The 27,040-nt window shown below is 35.6% G+C and overlaps 1 protein-coding gene across 1 annotated transcript in view; it reads left to right on the top strand.

Annotated features, from left to right (window-relative positions):
* mfr (ferlin family C2 domain-containing myoferlin misfire) overlaps positions 1–27,040 on the top strand; it is a 193,117-nt gene that overhangs the window by 128,551 nt on the left and 37,526 nt on the right. The window contains exons 5-6 of the mRNA XM_089645736.1: positions 25,067–25,302; positions 26,663–27,040. Of these exons, the coding sequence (XP_089501862.1) occupies positions 25,067–25,302; positions 26,663–27,040 (614 nt within the window). The remainder of the gene's footprint in view (positions 1–25,066; positions 25,303–26,662) is intronic.

The following is a 27,040-nucleotide window of genomic DNA, read 5'->3' as shown; positions in this document are numbered from 1 at the left end:
TCGATAGACAATGGATCTGGAGGGAAACATTTCACTAATACTTCGAGCTTCACAACTCTTTTCGCGGATCCGCGCTAGTTAAAAGTTATTACACAAATATTTCTGAAATCGGTCGGCGTACAAAATGAGAACAAAACAAATGGAGTTCATCTCAACTCGGCACTAGAATTTAGTCTGTATCGACCCGGCTATAATAACCACATCTCGGCTATCACCGGCGCCCATTTATATTTAATTAATGTAATCTGGTGAAATGTTAACCTTAGCAATATCTCGTGTTCAAATGAGAAGACCGTTACGTTACATCGTGGGGTTGCCTACATAAATCCATAGTGTTGTTAATTCTGGTGAATCAGACAATAATTTGTAGAATTTTCTAGATTTCACAGAAATTCAGATTATTATTATGTTACTTTGAGTAGTAAGCGATAACCAGACAGATGAATAACTTATCTACTTAGTTAGTTACTGTAGGCCTTGCGTCCATAAAAGTATATTTATATTTTCAAAAACAAAATTTCTCCTGAAATCATAAGATTTTTAAGTAGGTAATTGAATAATTACCTACTCAATTAACCCCTCATGCCAATTTGTTCGCTTTTGGGAAGAGCTCATACAGTCTCGTAAAAATTGTTGTATCTCCCTTAATGTCATGGTTAGAAATATGATCTAAGGAAGAGAAAACACCACGCTTTATATTCAAATCAAAAATTTAACTACAGAATAATTATAATGTACACCTCTACGAAACCAAAGTTGAAAAAAAACTATGAAACTTTGTGAATTTTTTATCAATTATTTTTACGAAACGACAAAAATGCGAGGTGACAAAATCGTTTATGATACATTTTTCTAATGAATGTATATATTTTTAATTATAGTTATTACGTACAATGCGCCATTGTATTTTTCAAATATTATATATTTTTTATAATAATACAATTTGAAAGCGAATGGTATTACCTTTCAAAAATCGTTTTTTGTTTTCGGATATGAACAAAAATATTTAGAAATATACTTATAATTAATCTAAACTTCAAAACTGGTATATTTCCTAGTTCCTTAAAACAGTTCACAATAATCCCAATCTTCAAAGCAGGTGACAAATAATCTGTAAACAACTACCGACAGATATTCCCATTCCATACTAAGCACAAAATCTAAAATGATAGAAAAGGCGGTGAAGCACTCACCGAGTTAATGTCACTCTTGTTGTTTTTCTCGATCTAACAAAAGCATTTGATAGGTCTCTTATTTGATATCGGAATAACAAGAGTAGCCTATTTATGGTTTGAAAACAACTGTCTAACCACTCTGTCTTATCCACTCTGACAAAATACGTAGAAGCAAAACATTATCTATTGGAACGAAGATATTTATATTTGCAGACGATACAGTCGTTATATTTGAAGGTGAATCATGGCAATCAATAACTCACAAAACTGATGTGGCCTAATAAAATTAAAGCATTGGCTAGACACATACATCATCACACTTAATATCGACAAAACACAATACATGACATTTTCTATACGAAAACATAATGCTTCCAATAACTGGCCTAAACCAATCACTCGTGTTCACTCAATCTAAACACTCTTGAAACCTCACATAACATCAATTGCACATGTTCCACCCTAAAATCAACAAAGTATGTTAAATATTTGTGAATAGTCAGACGACCAACTACGCTGGGAGGCCCATATAAATGACACAGTAAAAATACTCTGTAAGCTCTGTCATATATTCTGCTCTCTTAGGTCCTACTTAGACTTGGAGACTATTTTCCAATCCGTAGCAACATATGGTAATATATCAATCATGTTATTACAGTACAAAAACTAATTTTGAGAATTATATTTAAATGCAAACCACCTACCCACCCCTCAAACGAACTATTTACTACAATTAGGGGCCTAGGTATTCGCCAGTTATTTACTAAGACAAGCTTATGTTATATGCGGAAAAATAACCTGCTGGTGTCTCCACAACATCCAGCACACACCCGCTTTACATCAAACCTGGGATGCGTGCTCCCTAAAACTAGAACCACATTCGCTCAACTACAATTCTGTTTCATCGCTCCTAAAATATACAATGCATTGAACACCGATATAAAGTCAAATAATGTATCTTCCTTTTTACTATTCGTGTTCAACATTAGCTATTGCACTGTTCAAAAAAGGTTTCACTCTGTCATTTATTTTTTATATCACTAAATTGAAATGTGACCGCAACTAATCAAATTTACACAGATTTGACAGATAACATGCCAGTCAATTAAGAACAGATACATCGATTACAAGAATAATTCGAGAGTCAACGCTAAAACACAGCTAAACAAGTCTATCAAATCTATGCGGCTGTTGAACATCAGTTTGTGTGTAATGTTTATTAGTTATGTTTTACATAAACAGTTGTTTATCAGTTAGGTAGAATTTACATTACATTATTTTTAAATCAAATACTTCGAAGCAAAGTATTGAGCCAAAGCTTACTGAACGTTATTGCCTTATGAGGCCATTGTATTTTTCAACTGAAGATTGCGTGTAATTAAACCATTTGATTGCACGCATACTCCAATGCCTACACGTTGTGTTTAAGTGCGGGAGAGTGGGTGAGGGGATTTCAAACAATGTGCATAAACCTCCATTCATGGTTTGAATTGCCACTACGAATACTTCCATAATATCCGCCTTTAACTTTACGCGACGAGAACAACTCTAGCTTTTATATTATTTTGTCTGTTTTGTACAGGAAGTCAACAGCATGTACTTGACAACTTTAAGCTTATTTGGAGCAAAAATCATCCATTTGATATTAGGGAGACATTTCTAGTAAAAACAGACACGATACAATTTTACTTCATTTGTGGCCATTGGCGGTGCGCACTAATTGGGGCGCCCTTCGGCCTCCCTGGCTATGCACCACCTCGTAGAGGGAGATGATCGATGTCCATGTTCCGGTTTGATTTGATTAGTTAGTTTAGTTAGTAACTAAAACCGCAGTGACAAGCCACTTCGGGTATCAACCATCACCAGTGCGTGTGTTCGCTGCTTTGATGCGCCGCCGAGGATCACCATATACCTTATTTACATATACTGTCATGTTGCTCGAAGGGTGTACCCTTTATAGCGAGAAATATAATAATATGGCGCTGGAAAGCAGGTTTATTATACACGTAATAATGAGCTCAGCCTCGGGCGGCAGACTTTATAAGTTCGGGGCCGAACAAAGTACAAGTGTTGTACTGAGTACGAGTACGAGTACCGGGTTGTACCTAATCTACACTGTGGGGGCGTGCGCGCGCAACTCTGCAAACCAACTTATCATTTGTCTTTATACCATCGCATCTTGCCAACAAACCTTCATTAGAGATACATGATCTAGCCAAACTCGTTTGCACACATATTAAGTTTTGATCATTAGGGAAATAAACTAAGTTGAAAATGAAATTGTTTCAGTATTTTGTTTTATTTTTTTATAGACACTAGAACTTTACGTATTTTAAATCGTTATTTGGTAATGAATTAAAGATCGGGACATAAATAGAACCAAATAAACTGAAAGTGCTCGACGTTTTGTCAATTAGATAACTTTACGCCCATAGACTAAATACAACATCATAATATAATACATCAATGTTTATGCCAGATCGTATATTTTCACCTCTTCAAAAACAAACTACAATTCTCCTTGCAATCTTATATTTTTCCAAAAGCTATTTACTCCAAACCAAACCAAACCCACACAATTTAATTATTCCCCTTCATTTAGTAACATTTTATTTTATTTTTACTATTTTGTGTATATCTCCTATCTACGAATGTAATATGCAATAGTGCCGCCATGGGTGAAAACACAGAATCCTCCTCGAGAATCTCAAGAAGGATACTGTGTTTTTAATTATGACGGCAAAATAACAGTTTATGTTTACGAACACCTCAGCACAGGTTCTCATAGTATGGTGTTCATTATAGGTTACTACTAACCTATGTAAACTTTAAAACTTACCTACCAGAACAGAAATCGAACAAATAAATATCTATTAATATATAACAAACTATTATCAATTTATGTGTAACAGATTTCATCCACCGGTTCGTAGATCACTAATATAAAGCTCTATGTAAAATGCATTTGATTGATGAACGTGATGCTAGAATACACAAATGTTATTATTATTATTATTAATTTATGTTTGGTACAGGAAAATTGATATTATTATTTTTTAAATGGGAAAATTCAAATTAAGACTCCATGACACTTGATGCCCTGTCAGTTGAACCCCCACTAGTTGAACCCCCGCTCGTTGATCCCCCATGTAGTTGATCCTCGGGCAGTTGATCTCCCGGAAAGTTGTTCCTATCTATACTTACAATATCTACAGGCGTCTTGAATGAAAATCTCCTAAAAAAGTCTTACAATAATGCCTTGTCTCCGAAGTAGTATGCAGAGAGGATGTACCACCGAATAACGAAAGACGACATTCGGGAGGAGATAAAACTGAAATAATCCTTTGGGGATGAAGTGTCTGAAAGATCAATCGGCAGAAGGATCAACTGTCCGGGGTCCAACTGTCTGGGGGATCAACTATCCGGGGGACCAACTATCCGGGGGATCAAGGGTCATGAAATCTCAATATGATTTTTGTTTGTGGTTTAAAAATATCCCATCATGCACAGGAACCTACTTATTAAGGGTTTATGATATAGATAATTAATAAATCACAGTCCCCCTCAAATATTATTGAATAATTCACCCAAGTCAATTAAAAGTTTGCATAGTAAATGTAATACGCACATTGCCGGAACAAACAAACCCCTAACAAACACCTAATTAACTTTGCAGCAACAGGAATGTTCGCTCGAGCTTGGCCACTCATTTCTACAATACTGGAGTCTGAAGACAGATGGCAGTCATTTGCAGAGAGATATTCTTACTATTGTTATTTTTAAAGGGATCAACTTTGTTAATATCCGTAATAATCGCAAACACGCTTTTACATTTCGTGCTTCCGTGCAAATGATATTTATTTTGTTACGGTTGTTACTTTTTAGTACTTGCTTATTTTTGACAGTTAACAGGATATTTTTAACAGTTGCAAATTAGAAAATAAAAGAGCTGAAAATAGTGCGCATAATTTTATCGAGACGGACTTACCGCTCGGAAGCTTTTTACTTCCTTTTTAATCGGACAAATTATCAGATTTGTTTAGTTAAGATTATTTAGTGCTTAAGCAATAACATTTTCCTTGACGTTACTTTATCACAATACTAATTGCTAACAACAATTTTCAGGGGCCTAGCACATTTAAATAGATAGGCGTAACACAGATGATTTAAAACCGATTTCCCGAGCACTATATTGATAATGCAACAAATGACATATTAGGCTCACATAACAATGGAGTTATTTTCTATAACTTAATATTCCAAAACATCAGACAGCTATGTCAAAAATAACTTCAATATGCATTTACAGTTCGCATGTTCTTTTTGACACTAAGTAAGGGTTACATGGGGTCTATTTTGTCTATTTTTCTATTCATTACTTTTGTTTTTCCAAGCTGGAACGGAATCACGTATGATGATTGCGTCTTAGATTTATTTTATTTTTATTATAGCGACTATTTAAACATTGTACATACAAAATATGATACTAAATATATTTATACTAAATTGCATTTTTTAGTCCTCCTCACTTGTGTAACCTGTGCTGAGGCGAACTAAATTATTAATATATTATGTTTTATTAGTTTTCAATGTCGTTTTTAATGTTTTTTCAGAGTTTTTTCATTAATCTCTTTCATCCAGTTATATTCTTGATTTGTAATCATTCAAATTTTCTATTTGCTTTATATCAGGGGAAGGATGTTGTGGAGTTTCATCGCTAAATAAATATAATTTCTTTGTCCGAATGTGGTTTTATGATCTGAAATATTTTTGATTTGATTTATTTATTTATTTTGATTTGAAATATTCTGATTAGACCTTTTTTGATGAATACGCGGTATTGTAGAGAATTCGTTATTTTTGAATAGTTTCGTAATATATTTTTAGCATTTATTTGTTGTACATTTGTTACATCAAAAGTATTGAAAATTTCAATCGAAGGCGTTCTTGTGGATGAATTAATTAAGTCTGTGGAACGTTTATACGATTTCTTTCAATTGTAAGAACTTAGTTAGTTCACCTCCATTAATTTGTAAGCCGGTCATTTTGAATAACGAGTGACATTATCCAAAAGTTATGCATATTGAGAGCTTATCTGACATCTTGGAGGTGTCGCTAAAGCAGCGGCGTTTGTCTACCGACTGTCGGAATCATTTTATGACCGTGCTCGCAAATATCGCCAACTGACCATAGATGACGGATTTCGTCAATACCGTGTTGATATACGGCTTTATCGATCGTCCGTGCCGGAACTCCTCAATAGACACTACGAAGACAAGTAGCAGTGAAATAAATAAAACTAAATAAATGGTGATACCAATTAAACTCGTCAGCGCTAAAATGGAATGCATAGTTAGAGGATTGCGAGAAAAGAATGTCTTACTTACAATATACCTGCAGCAGATATATATATATATTTTACGTTTAATCTCTGAAGAAACAAATTCCTTTTTGACATAATTTCCAATTGATATTGAAAGGATCTACGTGCTTTTAACTTGGCAAATGGATGGTTATGTTGTTGGAACACTGTCCCAGTAAGGTCGCCTAGTTGCCTCAAGGCGACGCGACGCAGCTTCTTAATTTATTTATTGGAAAGGGCGCTCCGCCCGAATCGTTGACTAAATAATGGGGTAGCGCAACACGGCATAACACCCCAAAAATTAACCACTATTATAAACGCCAATTTGGAAGGCGGGTTTGGATACCGCTGTCGTAGTGGGGAGAAGGACTTGGGGAAGAGGAAGGTGGGAAGAACCTGAATGTTCAAATCTGGTCACCAAACACGGCTAAAGCCATTTCAAGGAAATTCCAATGGTGGCTTTACACCAGGACGATCCTGAGAGTATCTTCCACTCTGGAACGTGCTGTAAGTACATATACTAAATATAATTTGAAAGGACAAGATTGTATTTCTAGTCTAGAGTTTTAGTTCACGACCGCGGAGACCGTCAGTTGAATCAAGTTTCAAATCAGAGTTAAAAATGGACAGGAATTTATGAAAAAATACATTGATTTGGATGCCAATATAAAACTATTATAAACTTTTGAAGGTTTGTATGAATGAAGATTATTTTTTTCGTATGAAGCAGATATTTTTTTCCCATGAAGCAGAGAGTTTGTAGATTAATAATTCATCTCTCCGGAACATCTTTTATCGATAATAAAATAACAAACATTAGTAAAATAAATCACTATTGCACATACATTAGTAAATAACCACAGAAAGACCACTGTGGTCGATAAGTTTCTTGTTTTTGGACTTGTTTTGGTTCTTGTTTATGTGGACACGTACATCAGATAAACTGTAAAGAAAAATAATGTAATAAATACCAAAATAAATATTTCACAACACAATAATTTCATCGAAAATCTAAAATCCGTTTGTCCTTTCCACCTTTTCTATATTCTCCTTACGAGTATAATACTTAGGTGCCTTTTCAGATTGTTCGTGGAAGATCGAAACAAATAAAAACATTGATTATTACTGCACTTCAAGAATTGACATTTTAAATAATAGTAAAGGGCTCAAATGATTTTATTATTACCTCCGTGCTTTGACATCTTTACAAAACTCAGGCAAAACATTCTGTAGCGGAGTATAGATTTCACATCTGAAATATAATTAAAGAATTTATTGAAAATAGAACACCTAGGTACGGTTAATTAAAAAATGTACAATAAAGTTAAATCTGGGTAGAAATTGTACAGTTGACATTCAGGACCGGTTCACTCCCTCCTTCTCAAAAAGACCCTCTACACAGCATTCTGAAAAAATAACATCACTAAATTAAATTAAATTCCCCATAGTTTCAGAACTTTCAATAGCTGTTTTTGCTCGCGCTTCGTAATAACGAAGCGCGAGCGAAAATAATTATTTTGGCTCAGTATTATTATTTGAAATAGATGGCTCCATGCTCATACATTATTATAACATATTATCGTTATTTATTCTGTTGCCCTTCAGCCAACATTTCGGACATCGTTGCAGTATCCATCATTAGAGCAGTTGTCAAGTGACGTGTGTGTTTTTGTACGTAGAAAGTTAATTAAAAAAGAAATCACGATCATATAGGTATTCCTCAACAAAAAAAAGTAAATAAATAAAACTTATCCCGTAATTTGTAATGCATTGAAATTATTTTTATTTCCCAAAGTACGTATTCTGAAAAAATAAAATAATAACTCTAATTTTTACTACATAATACATAACAATATTAATTACTATTTTTTATAATAAATTATCGTTTATAATAAATATAAGCTTATAAATCAAATATTGTATTTTTTTCTTCTCACCTATTAGCTTGCATCATGTTTGAACATTTTGGAGATATAATGTTTTCTTTGAAATACGAGATGTATTTCGTGTATTTGCCACCTTTGAAAAACAATATTTATTAACTGATATACTTTACCCGAGTAAAATTATCTTTATAGATTCAAATATTTGCACATAATTGCACGTCTGTAGATCGTAGAACGTTGAACGACACGTCTGCTCACGAAGCCCTCGAGTTAGCGAATGAAGTTTCTCAAGGGAAAGTAGGTAAATATTCAAGTGGGAGCGAGCGCACTATAATTAATATGATTTAAAAGCAATAGGCGTAAGCGACAGTTGTGAAAATATTTAATTAAACATGACTTATTAACAATAGAGCAAAAGTTTCTTTACAAAAACCTTGAGTAGCATTTAAAGAAGCAATGTGAATTTTTTTATACATATAACTTGTAATATAACAGAAACGAACATGTAAATAATATTTTTTGGAGCATACTTTGCAATTTTTTTCTATCGAGGGAATTATATATAATTAACGTTTCGGCCCTACAAATCTTCAGAAATTATCTTGAAAAATAGCATTTATTTTTTCGAGATTTTAGAAACTTAAAGTGTTCAAGAGAAATATGATATAAATCGGTAGAAAATCGGAATTCCGCCCCTTTACGATACAAGCTGAATAATTGTAAAATTTTACACTAGTGTTTTTATTATTAAAAATAACACCAAAATGAACTGCGGCAAGCAGTGGCGGTTCTTTCCTTGCGGTGTTTGACCCCCTAAAATTATAAGACAACAATAATAATCAATTATGTGCATCAAAAAAACTGGTCTTATTCTTAATTTATTTAAAAAGGAACGTGAAACAGCGGCGGCGGCGAGTGACTAGCAGTGACATCTGTTGTCTGTAATAGAAGCTTTCATTCACAAGTCTACACTATTCGCTGTGTCAATTTAAAAAATGTCCACTTTGGCATCTTCTGTAACTGTTTGCGCCATAGAATAAACGAGATGGCACTATGTTTTTCGTAGAAGTAAAAATTAGGTACCGAAGAAAGCTTAGACAGTAAAGCGGAGACAAGACGATTAATATTATATGTTTTACAGAGATGGTGACATAAACGAATGTAAGTTTTTAATTTTACACGCTTGTAGCGTGTGGAACAGTGGTTGTTTTTCAATTGGATAGTTCGGGAAAGGTTTGGAATAATTATTTATATTGTTATCGATTTAAAATGAAGCTGAAGAATGAAACAAAACAAAAAACGTAAAAGATCATTTACAAATAGAATCAAACTTTTTTTGTTTACTTTAATGCTGTGCACAACTACACAACTACAGTCGTGGACTCTAAATACTATAACAAATTGATATAGATAATAATATATGAGCATTTTTCACAATATCAAATAAGGATTAGTCACACTTTTTTTGTCAAATGACCTATCACGACCGGATCCTTAGAGCCGCCTCTGGCGGTAAGGTATCCTTACGAAAAAGTATAAAAGTATGTTTTATGTTTCTCCTTAAACTCAGCCACGGGTAATTTATCATCATATATATAGCTAGACATACTAAGTAGGAAATATCCTCGAAAATGAGTCAAGACGCCATTTTGTACGTTGCAAACTGTTGCATTTATGTCTCGGGCGAATTCATAAAGTAAAGCAAGAAATCATAAATATAAACCTAAATAAATAACCCTAAACATACAAAGCCAGCTCACTCATGTGATTACATTGTGCATCTTGTTGAGTGGGACCAATCCCATATTCAAAATTAAATCAAACGATACGTAACACAAGAAGATACACAGCAGATAAAAAGAATAAATGAATATGTAGTGAGATTTGTGCAATAAAAGTTGGCGGATTGCACAAATAAAATAGTTCAGAACGGGTAGGAGAATACCTGTTTCAATAGCCAAGCCATCCCTACCAAGCCAAGGTGTGAGCTACCATGCTTAAGCTGAATGATATTAGTGTCACGAGCGGTGCTTCCGGGATGCACGATTGCATCTTCCAGTATTTAGACCTTTCTCCAGCACTGGGAATGTTCCGAAATGGACGGTTTAAACAACAACAAAAAAACTAGTGACCTTTGGGAAAACTAGGGGAATAAAGGCCCTGATGGAAATTATTTTCCTCGTGGTCTCTAGGAGATAATGTAAAACTGAGAATTACTCAGATTGGACGAATTTGTGACATTATTTACTTAAATATTATCTCGGGTGTGAAGAGAGCTGTAATGGTTTCAATACTTGAAATGTTGTATCTAGGATTTCACCACTATTAAGAAAAGACACCGCCATTAAAGTACGGCGACACTACAGCTTTTGATGAAACAAGGCCGCAGCGAGATGTTGTTTTATTTGCCGCAAGCGTAATTTATTATTCACGGGCTGTCGACAGGCGGCTTACTTGGGAGTAATTTGGCGTCGCTCGGGGTGGGCATTAGTGACGCCACTTTCACGGCTTTGGAAAGGTGTCTTCTCAATCATGTTATGCATGAGTGTCATTGAAGGGAATCATAATGCGGCAAATATTCCTGGAAACTAAATATCTTAGTGAGTGTTCATTTTATACATTGGACCTAATCGAACGACCATTAGAAATTTTGTTATCAAGAAGAGGGAGAGAGGACTTACCAAACGTAATCTCCGAGTAACTTCTGATATAAGATCATATAATCTGCGTGCGCGGAGAATGTACTGATTGCGGGGAGGGCGCTAGCGGCGAGCGGTGAAAAACTAACTATTACTCGTTTCAGCGGTGAATGAAGAGTGTGTAGGAAAGCGGGTGAAGGTATTTAGGAATTGTAAAACATACAACAATAACATATTCAATACAAAAAAATTTCGTCTGTGTGTATTTTGTGTAAAATGTATGTTCGTCTAAAAAAATGTAATTCAATAAAGGGCGTAACCATATTGTCATATACCCGGCAAGGCTGGTGAAAAAGTAATAGATAGTTTGGGCATATAGAGCGGATGAACGAAGAAATGAATGAAAAAGAAAAAGACATGGCACGATCGGTAAATACTGGACTCGGACCATCTCAAGAGTGAGAATAACACAAGAGATGAATTAATATATATGATGTAAGAAGGCCTCACTGAAATTGCTTGAAATGGTTTTAACTGTGTTTGATGACCAGATCTGAATAGCAAGGTACTCCCCCACCATCTTCTTCCCTTCTCCTTTCCCTCCCCACTACTTTCAGAATCAGAAAAAACCCAATTTGGGGATGCCATAGTCTCACTGGCTCCAGACGGTATAGGGAGCAGTTGGGACTCTGGTGCGGTATTCCCATAAAAAATAAAAGGGAGTGTGTGACGATACCAATGTGAGTCACCAGCTAACAATTACGTGTATTATGAATTATTAATGTAATTTGTTTGCTGCATTACAGATTCTCAGAGGAAAAATCTATTCAAATTAATTTTCTGAGCAAATTATGAATGCATGCAAAAGATTCATTGATTTTATGTAGCTGAATGTAATGCTATGCAAATTACCGATTTCTACAGCTAAAGCTTAGTACACGTTACGCTATACGCATCAACGCTTATTTGGTCTATGCAGATCGTATGTTGAGATGTCACACCACTGACACAACGCTGTAATCTTCCTCAAGGAAAGGGGGTCTGATCAATTAGGGAGCTGCCTCGGATTATCATTTCTTTGTATGGGATCTGTCGCATCCTTTTCAAATATCGCCCGGCTATCAGATCACGGCGTATCATCGGGGCCACGCCCATACTCATAACACATCATCTGTCAGGTGTGACAGGTGTGTATGGGTGTTGTATAAAACGATTTGATGCGTGTAGCGTATGTGTCTCCACCCTTATAGCTAGGACATTTTAGTTGATCAACTCTGTGTTGAATAACACTTGAAAGCTAATCGACAAGTTTGAATACCCTTTCAACAGAATTGATCAAGTTTTTAGTTGAGCGACGAAAGTTGGAAGCCCGTCTACTTTTGTTTTTCAAGGATGAGTCATCGTTCGAAACGTGTGATCATGTTTCAAGTCTCTTGCGATTTTTAGTTTCCTGCGGTCGAAAGGAGACGTTCCTAGTGAGTGGTTTATTTACGCGTACCTAGTACCTACCATCAAGGCATCTACTTCAATAAAAAAATGTATGTTGTCAGATGATATGATGTTTAAATTTATGGATCTATACCAAAGCCATCCCTGTCTTCGGGATCAGAAGCAAGAAATTTGCAAAAATAGGAATGCCCGTAACACTGCAATTGATATTTTTTTTCTGAAATGTTTCTGTAACTTAGTAGTTATTATTATTAATAAAGCACATCTCAGAATGTTTCAAAAAATATAAATTTAAAAATTAAAATAAAGGGTCTGCCATCTAACGTTTTTTTTCAACTAGTGCTTATTTCGTGAATGGTAACACTTAGCTCATGTCTGATTTAACAGATAATTACTGTTATCCTTCCGCTGAACGAATATGGTTGTGTGTACGCTTGAACAACGCTGGGAAATATTGCGACATTACTTTGAAAATCATGGTAATGTTGCAGAATGTGTGCAAAAATTGCGTACGGATTTTGCAAGAAGAGAAGCAGCGTCAGCTCCGTATGTTCGTTATCTTGTGAAAAAATTGAAAGAAACTGGCATCCTCATCGATAAACCAAAGCGTGAAAAGCCAAAAACAGTGCGTACACCCGAGAATATTGCTGGTGTGGCAGAAAGTGTGCGTGAAGCGCCATCAACATCAATTCACCGTCGTTCTCAACAATTGAACGAATTTTTGTTCACAAAAATTGAAGAGGAGGATATTGGCAACATTTGGTTTCAACAGGATGGCGCTACGTGCCACACAGCCGAAGCTACACTCGATGTTTTTATAGCATTTTCAAAAAAAAAAGTTATTTGGCGGACCCTTTAGTTATTTTCTTCCTTCATAACAAATTTAGGGCATCAACTATTGCAACGAACACTTTTTTTATAAACAATGATATCGAAATTTTTGGAACTCTGTATATATAAGCCAGATTTGAAAAAGAATCCCCCGTTGCCAGGTATCTCAGCATCTCTCTCAATATAGTGTTAGAAGCACCTAATTCGTTATTCCTTATAATCCATTTTCTGGCCCACATACGACGTTTTTTGCGCTTTTTCATATTCTCAAGTTCGTTCCGTAAAAGGAAACAATATCGGTTCGAGTTAAACTGAAACGTCTGAACAAATTCTTGCTCAATGTTTCTCGTTCAACTAAAATCGCTCTGTCTGAATGGGGGTATAAGGCTCGGTCACTCGGGCGATTTAGCCGCTGCCACATCGCCATTTTTTTATTCCACCCGCCATCAGGCGGTAACGACAGGTTAACCCGTATTTTCTGACATTATTTGGAGTAAAAAGTTTTAAGGTTAAACGCGACGTTCATTATAATCTACGTATTCATAGATGGCGTTAATTTTATTTTTTATTAAAATTAATATTAAAAACAAGTTATATAAAACGATTTTGTTGTTAGCGCCCGTACATTTATTTTATTTATTAATCTTAAGTTAGCTCACATCTTCGTGTGTGCTAATAGTTTTGATAATGCGCAATATGAATTTGAATAAATAGTGTTGTCCATAGAAAAACACAATTCTAACCTTACCTCATTCATTTGACAGTAACCCGATCCCTTTGATAAAGTTCACTTGGTTTGTCATAACACGGTGTAAGTTTAGTTATCCCGGCTCCGTGTAAGCGTTTAAAGATGGTTTGAAAGGGAGATATATAAATACGATTGTTAGAGGGAGCGCGCTAATATTCAAAACGATAATAATGAAGCGAAAATGGTAAAAATATTTTATAAAACACGACTCGTTAGAAATAGAGCAAAAATCTCTCAACAAATGTTTAAGTTGCATTTAAGCTACAAGCCAAAAATGTGTATATTATTGGCAGAGATGTGCTTTATTTCAAATAAATCCATTTCAAATGGAAATGCAAAATGCAAAATGGGTATTTTCCATTTTAAATGCTTTTCTAAAAACCATTTTGCAATTTAAATGCTTTTTTACAACATTCTTCCCGGTAGGAGCCCTGGCAATTGAGTGATACCATTACAAAAAATACTGATTCAAATACTGAACTGGCCATGAAGCTGTAATATTAAATGTTAGATAGCAGTTTCTATGTTTTTACGTTGGCAACGTTGGTATGTTACGTTGGTCTCGCGCAAATTTTTTGTGGTTTCATAATCTGTAGTCGTGGTGTTTTTGGATTTACCATCATATAATATGTTTGTAATACATTGATGTCCATTATTAAATGACAAAATTGTTTAAAAATTCTATAATTATTTTGATTGTTTGACCTGAGAAACCATTTTGCATTTTCAATGCATTTTGAAAATAGGTAATTTGCATTTTGCATTTGAAATGCTTTTCTAAAAACCATTTTGCATTTTGCATTTTCAAATGGAAAAGTTTTGACCCATTTCCATTTTGCATTTCAAATGGTTTTGGGTACCCATTTTGCACATCTCTGATTATTAGTATGCTTTATATTGCCACGAACGTAGGTAATAGACATAACAGTCTAGAAACGCTTGATTTCAAGCGAAAAAGTAGTTATTTTGTGAACAATTTCAAAGAAAACAAAAAATATAATCAAGTGAAACTGTCAAATATAATCTTAGCAATAATATTTTATTAAGTTGTTTTCTTAATACGAAAAAAAAATTTTGTTGTTCACATTTATATTTTTTATTGAATAATTAATAATGTTATTTTTATCGTTTTATTAATTAAAATGATAGGAAAATCTTCAATTTATCTAAAATAAAAATTCTGGTATTCAAAATGTGAGCCAATTTGTAATAAAGATTAATCAAAAATAGTGATTTAGCATTAAGCTTCGCCTTAAAGATACACTGTGAATTTTTTCATACTTATAACATATTAAATAATGGAACAAAAAAACTGTTTTTAATAACTTTCGGGGCTTACTTGCATAACAAATGTATAGATATTAGCTTCAAAACAAAACATATTTTTGTAAGAACTTAAAAACTTTTTATGTTCAAGAGAAATATATTGTAAATCGGTATAAAATCGGAAAGCGGGGGCTTAATAAAGAATGGCATTAACTCGAAGCATTGCAGTGCGTTAACTAACAGATATAAGTAACTTTAGCGCCCCCACACAAATCTCTTCGTCTACTAGAACTTAGGTACGAACATGTTTTGAAATCCCCCGTTTGTTCAAGACACGTAGGCTGGGTATACACAGACGAGAAGTCTACACGAGCCTCAGCATACCCACATGCGTCTAGAGTTGGCTATTAGAGGTGGCCATCGGTCTGTTGTCAATCAGATAGACCGCCCTCCTTTGCACACAAGTAGGTTTATCAAGTATCGTGGGGCTCCAGTCCAGAGGTGACTCCCAAATTCAATTGTTGGATGTACTTATTTATACAGGGTTAGCTTTTAACAATAGCATTTCATCGCGGAATAGAAAATGTATATTATATTTTGTTTTATTTTGAGCCTCGAGAGAATCCATGATACCGTTGTCTTAGACAACATAAAGAGAAATGTTTGATAATTAGACAAAAAACTCTGACTTTTGAAAAATCACGAGATTTGAAAATTTTGAAAATGGCGCTTAGAATCAAATCAATTCCTTTTCCCGTTGCTCGAGGGATAAGACTCTCGACTAGGAAGCTGGAGGTCGCGGGTTCAAATCCCGGCGTGCGCATGAAAATTGTATATGATTAATTTCCTTTATTTCACAAATTACTAATTTAAAACAAAATATAGTATATTTGCGGCACGTTCCAGAGTTGTAAGATACTCTCAGTATCGCCCTGGGGTAAGACCACCATTCAGAATTGAAACGTTTCTCGAAATGGTTTTGTCCGTGTGTAGTGTCCAGATCTGAAAAGCCAGGTACGTCCTCTTCCCCATCTCTTTCTCCTCCCCACTACCTTTAGCCTCACAACCAAAGATGTGCTTTATTTCAAATAAATCCATTTCAAATGGAAATGCAAAATGCAAAATGGGTATTTTCCATTTTGCATTTTAAATGCTTTTCTCAATGCATTTTCCATTTTAAATGCTTTTTTGCAACATTCTTCCTACTATCTCCACTCATCTTTTTTTCATAAGCCCCAAATATCAGTCGGTCCTCAACCTCGCTATGAGAGATAATTTACATTTGTCAAGTTGCTCCCTGGTAGGAGCCCTGGCAATTGAATGATACCATTACAAAAAATACTGATTCAAATAGGTACTGAACATGGGGCCATGACGGTGTAATATTGAATGCTAGATAGCAGTTTCTATGTTTTTACGTTGGCAACATTAGTCCCGCGCAAATTTTTTGAGGTTTCATAATCTGTAGTCGTGGTGTTTGTGGATTTACCATCATGTAATATGTTTGTTCTACATTGATGTCCATTATTAAATGACAAAATTGTTTAAAAATTCTATAATTATTTTAATTATTTGACCTGAGAAACCATTTTGCATTTTCAATGCATTTTTAAAATAGGTATTTTGCATTTTGCATTTGAAATTCTTTTCTAAAACCCATTTTGCATTTTCAAATGGAAAGGTTTTGACCCATTTCCATTTTGCATTTCATATGGCTTTTGGTACCCATTTTGCACATCTCTGCTCACAACATACCCTACGTAGGGAAGCCATATCCTCACTATCTCCACACGGTTGGGACTCTCGTGCGGTTTCACTTAAAAATAATTTCGTTATTTGTATGCTTTAGTAATATATTAATATTGTTAAACTGATCTGCTGGCAAACTGCTTTGGCAGTTTAGCGGGTATAAATAATAAATAAAATCCATGAACGAGATAAAAAGTGAGGTGACATCTTGCAAATAAATAAAAAAGGTATTTGAAAATGTTTCATCAATTTCACCCGAAGTGAGGAAACATTTGATCTTTCTCCGCCCACAACACACTGTGGCTACGCTAGAGAGGATCGTTGGCTGGAAATTGCACAAAGTACACAGCACAGGACATTCTGCGTGTGTCGCACAGTAGACGGTGTAGAACAAGCCAGTCGATTATTGGGACACTTTAAGGGATAGTCAGATAGAAAGTATTATACATATGTCACAAGCCAGGAGGAACGGCGACTCACCATAGTTGACGTACTGAGATATTCCAATTTCCGGAACACATATTTCTTTGTGCAGTGCTTTGGATTGAATATTTGTTTTACACATAATTGTAATTATACGTTTTACGAATAATCTTGTTACTAAAATTTAATTAGTAAATAAAATATTTAACTTTATAAGAGAACGTGGTATTTAACTATTATTAATATACCACGATTTTCGAAAAGAAAGCTTCCCATTACAACTTTTTTTTTCATTTTCAGGAACAAGTTTTGTAAAGGTTATTTTGTTTTTTAAGTATTTGAAATGTTGTTTTATGTTTAAGTACTTCCAAGTAATGTGTAATTCGTATTTTTAAATACAATTTATATGTATGTGCAATAATAATTTATTATTATTGAATATTTCAGTTGGATATCGTTTAAAATGAAGTAAAGTACGTATAAATGTTACTTCATATGTATTTATTTAATTTGAATTTTTTTTGTCAATTTTTTAAGATGTTGTGACATAATGCCTTTTTTTTAAATTAATTTCTGCCTACTCATATAGGTACAATCATCTAGTCTAGATGATAAGTGTTGTACAGCTTGGATTCATTTCAATTATAATAACTCCCCATTCAAAATGCACTCAGAAAATGTATTCTGCAACAACTAAAATTTCACAGCCTTCAAAAATTATAAATAACGCTTTATATAATTTAAAAAAACTAGTAAATTCTTTTCAATCATGACAATTCTTAAGTGAATGAAATATGCTATAAAAGGCAAGAAAATCATTTTGACAAGCTGGCTTGTTCTAGACGGTCCACTGTGTGTTGGGGGGGCCGTTGTATGATAAACTATACCCAGGCCTGAACATAAACATGCATCCAGCGGTCAATGGACGAATGAACGGAATCGACTAAAGCTGGGTCCAGACATGTTCTTTTGACCGTACCGTACCTCCGTTTCGTACCAGCGTCGCGATCCAAAAACTCTGGTCAAGCTTTGGACGCATCATCTTTTGTCCGTACCGTACCTCCGTTTCGTATCCGCGTCGCGATCAAGAGCCCGTATCTCCGTAACGTCGCTGCGATCATCGCGTGTTCATTTCCTCCCACCATGTCGTCGACTGCGGAAGTGTTTGAGAATTTGACGATTGCTTGCGCGTCCTTCATTGTTATTCACAATAATATAACAAAAAAAAAACAAAAAAGGCGACGTTGGTGGGAGTAAAGCTGGGTCCAGACATGTTCTTTTGTCCGTACCATACCTCCGTTTCGTACCAGCGTCGCGATCCAAAAACTCTGGACGCATCATCTTTTGTCCGTACCGTACCTCCGTTTCGTATCCGCGTCGCGATCAAGAGCCCGTATCTCCGTAACGTCGCTCCGATCATCGCGTGTTCATTTCCTCCCACCATGTCGTCGACTGTGGAAGTGTTTGAGAATTTTACGATTGCTTGCGCGTCCTACATTGTTATTCACAATAATATAACGAAAAAAAAACAAAAAAGGCGACGTTGGTGGGAGTTAGAATTGTTCAAAAACAGAGAAAGATGTAAGACGCCGCGAACACGTCCAGACTGGCGCAGACCCGTACCGTATCGCCTTTGAACGGGTCAAAAAACCGACTCGCGATGGATCGGAGCGTACCTCTATCCGTATCGAGACGCCGTGCCACCGTACCGTACCGAACGGGCGTCCAAACTAGCGTTCTTGATCGCGACGCTGATATGAAACGGAGGTACGGTACGGAGAAAAGAACATGTCTGGACCCAGCTTTCTTCATATCGTCGACACCGCACTCCATTTCGAAAGACAGTTCCTCCCATGCATCTTGCTTTATATTTTTATTGTAATAATTCCTGTTTCCGGGATCCCACAGAACTTCCCTGGCCCTATATCCATCGATAAGCTTCACAATATTATTATTATGTTATCCCATTGCATTTTTCACGCTGATTCGGGTAGTGACAGAGAACACGACCAATGCACGCCGCGAACACGTCCAGACTGGCGCAGACCCGTACCGTATCGCCTTTGAACGGGTCGAAAAACCGACTCGCGATGGATCGGAGCGTACTTCTATCCGTATCGAGACGCCGTACCACCGTACCGTACGGAACGGGCGTCCAAACTAGCGTTCTTGATCGCGACGCTGATACGAAACGGAGGTACGGAACGGAGAAAAGAACATGTCTGGACCCAGCTGGTGAAATTACTCTAATGACAGACTTTACCGGTGGCAATCTCGTTAGGTCGGCCTTTATGTCGGGGATGGAATTTACTCCACACTCACAACATAAATATAATTGAATAGTTCAAGTAAGTGGGAAATAGGTACACGTTATAGACTTCATTCGTTGGTTTGGTATGGTAGATTTTTTTTTAAAATTATAATACATAATATACAGGAGTTAATTTTTGAAAAAAACCTTTTTTATATTGAAGGAGTTATGAATATTAACCCTTCTAGCATCGGGATTTCAGTTCAAGCCACAAACATCATATTCCATTAGAGGCTCCGAAGGACAGTTATGCCCGGGCCGTCCATACATAATTAAAGTTTTTTTCTATAATGCTTCGATATGTGATTTGTTCGATGTTGGAAAGATAAATAAGTATTCTTCTCAGTTTGTCCCAAATATTTAAACATCCAAAAAAAAGTGTATGATCACAAATTGGGGAATTTTTTCATCGACAGTTGAAGGTTAAAAAAATATAATAAACTGCATAAAAAGTGAAATGACAGTTTTTTTATGTAATTCCTAACACCAAGGAATGTATTTTCGAAATATCGAATTTTCGATATAATGGACTTTTCGATTTTATGTTAACATTTTCAGATAAATATATGAATATTTCAAATACAAAAATTTCAAAGATAAATTTATTAAGTTTATAAATATTTATTTACTTTTATGACAACTTCAAAAATAAGAAATATGTAGCACATTTTAGATACCTCGGGAGCATTCCGACGTTCCTTTAAACTTTACAGAGACGTAGAAATATTTTATAACCTGAAGGCCCCGACAGTATTTCAAATATGTATTCAAACAAGTCTTCACTGCGATTGAATTTCCGATCTATTTTAAATTTATTATAGGTTTCTTATTTTAAAGTTGACGTAAAGACCAATACTATTTTAGAAACTGGATAAAATTTTCTTTCATATATTTGTATTTGAAAGAAACAATAATAAAAAAATAAAACCAAACACTAAAAATGTTAAAAAAAAAATTACCGAAACGTTTTTACTCAAAACGCCAATAACATGGAAATTATTCCATATTTAGAAAACAGTTTCGTATTGTTTACAAAATTGGTAACAAAATAATCACTTTACTTTTCATGTCGTCAATACCAAAAAAAAAATAAAAAAATTGTAAGATTCAGAAAATTATTTGACATTGAGGAAACAGTACAAAATTTTTTAACAATTTGTACTCGTTATTCCATCAAAACGAGGTTACATTTTTAAAATATATATTAACACACACCTCCACAAGGCATTTATATTATAAAATAATATCATTTTAATGAATTTCTTTGATAAATTAGAGTTTAATTACGTAAAACTTTCACCTTACGTGAAATAAACCAACTTTTGGTCCCAGCACAAAACACACTTTTTCAAACAGTAAGGCACTGACAGAAAGATATTTTAATATAGTTCCATTTATGAAGTTCATAATAAGACATATTATTAAAAAAACGAAGAAATAGAAACGAAATAACCATTAAAAACTGAAATTAAAAACGTTAATATTCCGATCAAACCGGCGACTTCAAACACTAAACGGTCGTTTGTCAGCCATGTTGGAATAATGATGGGGTCGCATTGAAACTTTTGTGGTAACGGTGACAGTTGGGAATAAAATTTAAATGGTTTTAAATTCAAGAATTATTATGGTGACTGAAAAATTACTCATACAAATACGTATAATGCTACTAATAATGTTTAATAATACTTATGTAGCTTTTTGTGTTGTATTAATTAAGTGACTAGGATTGTAGTTATTTCGTCGATTGAAGGCCAGTATAATAATAATATTAAATGTTTCAATGTGCCGTTCTTGTATTGTTTTGTATTTACTATGCTTATGCAGAGTGGAAGATACTACCAGTATCGCCCTGGTGTAAGACCACCATTCAGAATTGAAACGTTGCTCCAAATGGCTTTAGCCGTGTTTAGTGACTAGATCTGAATAGCCAGGTACTTCCTCACCTTCCTCTTTCCCTTCCCCACTTACCTTCAGCCTCACAACATCCCCCAATTGGGGATGCCATAGTCTCACTGGCTCCAGACGGGAGCAGTTGGGACTCTTGTGAGGTATTCAATATAAAAAAAAAAAATATATATATATATATATATAATGAACTTGCATAATGTGGATTGACTAGATAATCATTTTTGGAAAAATGTGTGAAAGGGTTTAGTTTTTCTTGTGGAGAAGACTTAACCCAGGCCTAAAGTCAAATTTTTTTTTTCGTTTTTTTTCTTTCTTTTTTGTAACAAACAGAGATAATGATATCCTCACTGGGATCTCTCGCACTGAGGATTTAATTTACATACAATTAGAATGTAGTAGTATTGATAATATGAAGAATATAAAACTAACTAACTAACCATCACGCCGTTTCCCCTCAGGGGTAGGCAGAGAGGACGGACCGCCAAACAACTCGGTCACACCACACACTCCTCGCCTCATTCACATTCATACATCGTCTCATACATACTATTCTATTGTTCTGACTCTTGACATGGCCTGACTAGAGTATCTGATTCACTTGGTCGTGCCATGTCTTCCTCGGGCGTCCCCGACTTCTGCTACCATTCACATTTGCATCATATATTCTCCTTACACTCTTTTCTTCGGTCATTCCCTCTACATGCCCAAACCATCTAAGCGTCCCTTTCTTGATCTTACTCATTACGCTTACATCAGCCTTGCACTCTTTGCGGATCTCCACATTCCTTACACGATCATACATGGTTTTACCACACATACGCCTCAGGGATCTCATTTCAACAGCATTCAATCTACTTTCATCCTTTCTTTGCCAGTTCCATGCCTCACTTCCATACATCAGGGTAGGTACCAGCACTCCATTGTGGACTGCTAACTTCGTTTCTTTGAAAGTTTTTTTGCTAGCGCCAACTGCGTTCTGTCCTCCATTAATGGAGTTACCTGCATTTACTCTTCTTTCAATATCTCTGTCAGCCTTCCCATCTCTCGTAAACATGCTTCCTAAATGCACAAACTCATCGACCTGCTCCAAGTATTCCTCATTCACAGCTATATATTTCACACTGTTTTTGTACTCTCTCTTTCAAACATAATTACTTTAGACTTACTTACATTAATAATTAACTCATTCTTCTTGCATACTTCGTTCATCCTAGACACGAGAGACTGTAGATCTTCCATAAAACATTATGACTTGCTTAGTAGCAATTTTCTGATTTATTGACTAACAAAACGTCGTCACGTTCGTCACGCCGGCGCCGTTTCCCCAAAAACAAGTAACACAACTCTGTATTGGCATACACTGTTCGCTTCAAGCATATTGAAATATAATATGCATGAATGTCATGCATATTCTATTTCATAATTAACTTATCAAAATTACAAAATGGTATATGGCAAATAAATGTATCTTTCATAGTATTCACAAAACTGTTGTACACCAAATATGATTTAAGATTTCACGGCCAAAAGTATTTTTGTTATTTATTTTTGGGGTGTTATGCCGTGTTGCGCTAACTCCTTCTTTAGCCAACTTTAGATAATACATCTGCCCTGATGATGGACACTGCAATGCACTGCAAAAACAAATAGCAAAAAGTTGTACACCAATATTTTTAGAAAAAGTATTTTTTAATAAATAAAAATATATATATAATGTTACCGAGACGATTACAAATTTAGAACACAAAAGTCTAGTAAATGAAAAATGGCTTAAAAAAATCGGTTGTAAATGAGTGAAATGTGAAATACTCCCGAGTGAAATTATTCATGATCCATGAACTCAAATTTGCTTTGAATTTAATTGTCATAATCAAAATTGAAACTGCTTGTGTGAAGTAGATATCAGGTAAGCGTGTAATGGGTACATATCCATAATATTTAAATGAAATTAGATAGTATTATTTTTTAATGATAAACTTAACGTTTATAAGACAAGGTTTTATGCATAGCACAAAGGATAACAAATAATTATAAGCAATAATTAGTCGCCTTAAATATCAATACAAATTGAAAATATCTCCCGAGTAAAAATAAATTGGCGGCATTTATTTATTAAGATTTATTATTTATTAAGATTGTTCATTTTAATAGTAGATTTATTTTTTTGGTAATCATATATTTTTTAAAGTCAAGAAATAAATGTTATTTCACAATGTTATAAAAGCAACCAAAACGAACACACACACGTCGTTAATATATTGAATTATAATAAAACAATAGATTACGTTGACATTTTGTAGAAATAATGACCAAAAACATAATTTATCCACGGAGCTCCATCTGTCACTAGAACGGTCAACGGAATAATTCCGCCAATTTGTAATTATTCACTTTGTCATTTTTTAGGATTTTTTCCTTTGAATCAATTATAAATATTCCAAAGACAATAAGAAACATTATTTTGTTCTCTTTCTGACATAAAAAAATATCAAATTCTCGCACAAGAGAAAAAGAGATATCTAAATTTTAATAATGTAAGGTCGCTGAGGGGCAATATAGGCTACCTGCACTCATAACGGGATATGATGTTTTGGGACAATTTGGGTCACGTAATAAACAACGGGGGCTTTGCAGCAATGATATAAGATAACTTTTTATCTGTAAAAGCATTCAAATGGCAAACAAAAGCCACTCCGTACTTCGATATTAATTCTGAAATAAAAACTAAATGGTGGAGGTTTTTTCAGCTATAAGATAAGATCACTTTTGAACTGTAAAAGCATTCAAATGGCAACTCTCAAATAAAATTAAATTAAAATTCTCAAATAGTTTGTCAGGAGTTACCTATATAATAACATCCGCTGTTTTCGGAACGTATTGAATCTGTGAACCATTTCTTGGTGTGAAGTTAAATTACTACCATCATAAGCAATATATTACCATAACCGTAATAACCGTTTAGACAAGATTTATCAATTTCTCGTACTTCGTGTTCATTTACACATCCTGTATACCAATCCTCAACGGTCGTAACTTTTCCCACAACCCCAATATATCTCAGAGCGAGAGAATGATTTCAAAAATTATCGGGTGTATAATATCTCAAAGCCATTTCAAGTTTCAATTCTAAATGGTGGTGTTACTGAGAGTATCTTCCACACTGTAACGTGCCGCAAATATACTTTATATTATTTTTAAATAAAATTTACTTGCGCACGACCTCTAGCTCGCTAGGCGAGAGCCTTACCCCACGACCACGGAGGAATATTTCACTGCAGTTTGTTTAATAATAATGACTATTATAAATCCATTTGTATAGGCAACTGTGTCCGTTGAAATCTACTATAAGCCTCCAGAGCCCGAGGTGAAAGAGGTTCCGGCCGGCCAGGTGATGGGGGACCCCTTGCTAGATGCCGTCAAGAGGAACATAGAGAGGCTCGAGCAGGGCATCATGAAGCCCCTCCTGCTGCAAGGACTGCTTCCAGATCCTTCCAGCTACCCCGAACCGGATGAGGAACTAGCGCACAGCTCGAGGACACCGACTCCTGTGCCAAGGTACCACTTTATATCTTATTTTATATTTCCAATTACCTCGCGCATTGGGTGTAAATCTGTTGAAGACAAAATCAGACGAAGATTCGGTCACATTTAGGAATTGATCCTAGGACCTCAGTCCTGCCGAGGCTTTTCTCTTGGCAGTGAACTAATCCGGCCTAAACTCTTATTTAACTATATCGTACTTCGACTGAGAACTACTAACATCATCTTCATTTCCTTAACGCAATTTTTAATTGGCTGCTATCTTTACGTATGATTCCAAGATTCTTCCAGAACAGCAATCTAGATAGACATACATCGACTTTTCTACAAAGCAGAGCCTACAGAGCAAAGCCCCGGAAAGGCTAAGGTCCTGGGTTCAGTCTTTTGTATTTCAAATATTCGGTTGGGAGTCTCTTATATTGTCTTCAATAATTAAATGTTATAATTTGATGTTTTACTCATTATGAAATAAAAATTAAATATAGCTTTATTGATAAAAAAATTAAAACTTTAAAAAATTAAAACTTCTTCTTACTTTGGTACGGATAACAGATATCACACGTTATTTTTTGATCAACTACATATAACAAAGATAACTTAAGTAATATCGTGACAGGTTGGCAATATCGTGACATAATGAGATTACTATTTTAGAAGGCAGACCGAGGTGTTTGTAGCGGTCCAGTCACTATCATCACCATCACTTCCCCACCTTCCTCTTTCCCTTCCCCACTTACCTTCAGCCTCACAACATCCCCCAATTGGGGATGCCATACTCTCACTGGCTCCAGACGGGAGCAGTTGGGACTCTTGTGAGGTATTCACTATAAAAAAGGCGTCATGAAGAATGACTTCCCACACAGGCCTGGTTCCCACACAGACCATTTGATACTTTTCTTCGGATGGAATGGCTTGTGGAAAGATCGTTAAAGCCTTTTAATACACGTTAATACCCGCGCTAGCCAACGCCAACGGCTTTTTGTAAGATAAACTTTAAACTTATAGTCACGGTGGTTTTCCGTTATTATATGCTCCAATCGTCCACACGAACTCACTGCTTCAATCGCTACGGCAAACTGATGGCAGTATGCATTATAAACCTGTAGCGCTTGTTGACAAAGACAACATAAGGAAAACTAAAACTGTCACGTCGTATATGCCACGGTAAACCGCCAACCTTTAGTTCTAAACGTGGTGTAAAAATAAGGCGGCCATCGGAAGTAAGGTCAAATCGGGTCAAACTACACCAGAGCTGAACCGGCCGCCTTAGAATCTAATAAGTGAGAAGTTTAAGGTTTAGGAGATATTATATATTGAGTTTTTATGTATAAGTACAGAGCAGAGCAAAATTAACTGAGTGTTTTTTTTACCACAGCAGGAAGAGCAAACGAAACTCTCCATTTCGCAGTGTTCGCAACTTTATGCATGTTGGTAAACGCCGCCCTTCGACGGGCAGTAGCACAGACGAAGAGGGAACCGGCCTACTCGGAGAGGCAGGCCCCAGTGCCGGGCCCAGCGGGCTGCAGAGTCAGAGGCAGAGTCAGTCCGACTCAGAGGCCGGGGGGCGGGAGGGGGGGGAGGCGAGTGGCGAAGGAGAGAGAGAGAGAGAGGGAGAGGGCCCTGAAGAAGCCCAGAGCGTGGTCGAACAAGGCAGCCCCTTGAGGGTGTCGCCCCGCCCTCAGCCCCCCCCAGCCCCCGGGACCGTCGGGTCCCCAGGGCGCGCGAGGAATAGCCCGACCGACGTCCTGAGAAA

Source organism: Hesperophylax consimilis, chromosome 23 (genome assembly GCF_061612785.1).
Source record: "Hesperophylax consimilis isolate HC1 chromosome 23, BYU_Hcon_1.0, whole genome shotgun sequence".
NCBI lineage: Eukaryota > Metazoa > Arthropoda > Insecta > Trichoptera > Limnephilidae > Hesperophylax > Hesperophylax consimilis.
The sequence above is the reverse complement of the archived record's forward strand: the minus strand, read 5'-3'. Positions and strand labels throughout refer to the sequence as shown.